Source organism: Neodiprion lecontei, chromosome 3, assembly GCF_021901455.1.
Source record: "Neodiprion lecontei isolate iyNeoLeco1 chromosome 3, iyNeoLeco1.1, whole genome shotgun sequence".
Classification (NCBI taxonomy): Eukaryota; Metazoa; Arthropoda; class Insecta; order Hymenoptera; family Diprionidae; genus Neodiprion; species Neodiprion lecontei.
This window is the reverse complement of record NC_060262.1, coordinates 40,692,843-40,695,883: the sequence shown is the minus strand read 5'-3', so window position 1 is coordinate 40,695,883 and position 3,041 is coordinate 40,692,843. Positions and strand designations below refer to the sequence as shown.

Below are 3,041 nucleotides of genomic sequence, written 5' to 3'. Positions count from 1 at the left end.
CACTATGTCCAGTATCTTGGGCCATGATTAATAATGCAAAATCCGCATCGACGCCTTTATGTACCGGACACACAGCCGTGCGGATTGTTGTTCTCAGATGCAAATCATTTCTAGATACATGGGTAAGGTGGCAAAATGTGCCCAGCGAAAACCAATAAGTCGAGAGATCAGAACAGATTTAAAAAATCTGCAGTTTCTCAAATTTAATGACAATAAGAGGGTTCGATAGCTCACGGTTACAGAACACAATATAAAGACTAACTAAAAAAATTCAGAAACATTGAGGTAATGTTTTATCCTCAAAAATCAATGAATATATAGTGAAGAGCCAGGATACACGGTCCCCGTACATTAAAAATTATTTTTGAGCTGAAACAAAACAAATTGTTATTTTGAAATTGCTTGAAAAGCGTGTTTACGTCAAGAAGCCCATATTATTCAAAATGTAGTGTCACAACTAATTTCATACTATGTTTTTGATCTATTGGTATAAAATTTGATTCTTATTATATAAGATAAAATTATGTTTTTTTCCATACAAAAATATATTCTCCAGTTTTCTGATACTACAAGTATGTAACGTTCTAATGTGGTCAAGTATCTATATAATTCTATTTATTCACTAGGCTTATTTTCAGAAATTATTATTATAAAAATATTAACAGCTGTATAATATGTTATAGTCGAATAATCGATGTCGTTATATAATTAAACAAAAACAGTTTCAAGAAACTGCTACCAAAAAACTTGTTTATCAGCAAGGAGCGATTTGAGAGTTTTTTGGGAAAGAAGTCTCATCGTATGTGTAGGAACTATGGACGTATATAATACGCAAAAGACATACTCGCCCTCTTTGAGAGCATGACATTTGTGAAACTCTGAACACCAGTAAGTTTCTTTAGCACCTTCGAATACCTGCCCGTGTTTCGACTTCGACGGCTTTACCGACTTGTCGATTTCTTCAGTATCTCGATTCGAAGACGGGCCGGAAAGCAAAAATGTTTCCACAGCTTGATAGTAAAATGTTCTTAAAATATCCAATCTATGTGTTCCACTGACTCGGTTCTTCGAGTTTTGGGAATTCCGACTCAGAACAAATTTTCCTATCACATGATTGGCCAACAAAAATCTGGAATCGAAAAAATTTTTAATAAACCCTATATCTCTGGTTCCTTTCCGTCAGGGGCAAAGTTTACTACTGTCAACTCTACTATAATTATCTTCAGATTATTTTACCCTAATATCTCAGAATCCAATGATACACTGGCAGGAAAATTTCTGGGATAGCATTGCTCGGCAGCTCGCAGAATGTCTATACTACTCCGCCAACTCTGAATAGCCAATCGTTCCGTTTCGGCCAACTCGGGTGTTGGTCCACACAAAGCTAGAACTTCAACGTGATTCACCAGAGTAACAGAGACCAATCTGAAGGCGACCTGAAATCAATAATTTTTTTCTTAACTGTAAGGCTGATCAATTTAAACATCTATTGAAGATTTTAGATGCCATTTCGCGTAGGCACTTCATTTCTAAATATTTAAATGATCGTCTCATACATTCGGACTCTTATTTGGAAGGAATACTGGAAGATCTCTCGCTGTGCAAGTTCCATCACAAGTTGCTGCAATTATTAGTAATTTCCTTTCAATTGGGTCCAAAGACCACCAACTCTCAGTCGCAACCGCCAAGCAGCCATGCACTAAAAGGCAGCCGTACAAAGAATCCAGACATTCCATGTACCCTTCAAGGCAGCTCTAGTACAAAACACAAACACAGAAATTATAATGATGGGCAATTAAATTTCTTGCATTTTAAAATGATCTGCGCATCACATCATCTTTTTTCTGGTTTTGTTCATATTACAGTCAAGTATTCAAATAGACTAATCTATAATCAAGTAGACCTGCTATTTCTCTCATAAGATAATTGACTGTGAAAAATTTCAAGATTTGTTTTTATGTTTGTTCAATCAATAAGCCAATCACCATGAAAAAATATAGAATTGTGAGATATTTTCTGCTGTTTACAAAGAACTTGTAGCTTTGATACCTGCAGTAAGTGATTCTCGGGACTCATAATACTGTCAGTCATATCGACCAAGTCAGTCTTGGCGCATATCCGATCTCCGATGTCTAAGCACTCCAGTAATCTGTCAATAATTGGATTGCATACACGCAGGTCTCGCTTTAGCCTCTCAACATTCCTTGGATTTTTTATTTCATCTATACCGACGATGAGGATCATCGCACTGAAAACAGCTTCTAGAAATCTGTTTAGAACATTGTTTGTTGTACCGCTGGCTATGGCTATCAGTAATATGCTATCCTCGAATTCTTTCCAGACAACATTCGTGTCCGGCATGTCTGTGCACAGTAGCTCAATGTTCTGGGACTTCAAAAACATGTGCACACCATTCAGCGATGCCATTTTCGAAAACGTTATCTGAAATAGTTTGACATGATATAAAAGTTGAATTTCTCCAATATCTTTGAAGATTAGAGCATTTCGTATACTTCAGTCATTTGCATAGGAACAAAAAAAACTTTGTTATAAAGGTAGAGAGATACAACTATAAAAATAAATCGATTCACAATTAATGTTGAAGTGTATTTTTGCATTCGCAGTGATTGAAATCTCTTACAGATTTTATACTGCAATGAAGTTTTGGGTTAAAAATCATTTATTGTACCATATCACCGTCCCCTTTTTTTCGGACAAAAACTGGTATTCCTCCGGAAGATGTTAAGCACAGTACATGAGCAGTCATTTTACAGCAAAAAAGAATTATAGATATGAGTTTTAGGTTTTAGGTACTTTAGCAAAGTTCTCACAGCCGTGAGTACCTGAAGTTTAATACCTGTGAACAGGGGAATGGGATCTGAACCAGCATGGGCAGGTAGATGGGCAGGTCATTAACCCATGATATACACAGATATAGGTATAGTATACACGAGTACAGAATGGGCCAAAGTTGCGAAAGTGGTAACTTGTGTATATTGATATGTAGAATGACGAATTAAAAGCTTTTGGATAAGCCTTTG

General features: G+C 36.2%; 1 protein-coding gene across 2 annotated transcripts; it reads right to left on the bottom strand.

The window, feature by feature from the left end:
- Positions 1–430: 430 nt before the first annotated feature.
- LOC107223856 (protein fuzzy homolog) lies at positions 431–2,831 on the bottom strand. 2 transcript variants are annotated; one of them, XM_046735051.1, is made up of 5 exons: positions 2,642–2,831; positions 2,050–2,442; positions 1,557–1,754; positions 1,237–1,436; positions 431–1,129 (listed from the first exon to the last, which is right to left on the bottom strand). In XM_046735051.1, exons 1-5 carry the CDS (start codon positions 2,678–2,680, stop codon positions 736–738), a joined length of 1,224 nt encoding a protein of 407 aa, XP_046591007.1. In that variant the 5' UTR covers positions 2,681–2,831; the 3' UTR covers positions 431–735. The 2 variants fall into 2 exon arrangements, with proteins under 2 accessions (XP_046591007.1, XP_015519167.1); XM_015663681.2 differs by having other exon boundaries at positions 433–1,129; positions 2,690–2,831.
- Between the last annotated feature and the right edge of the window lie 210 nt (positions 2,832–3,041).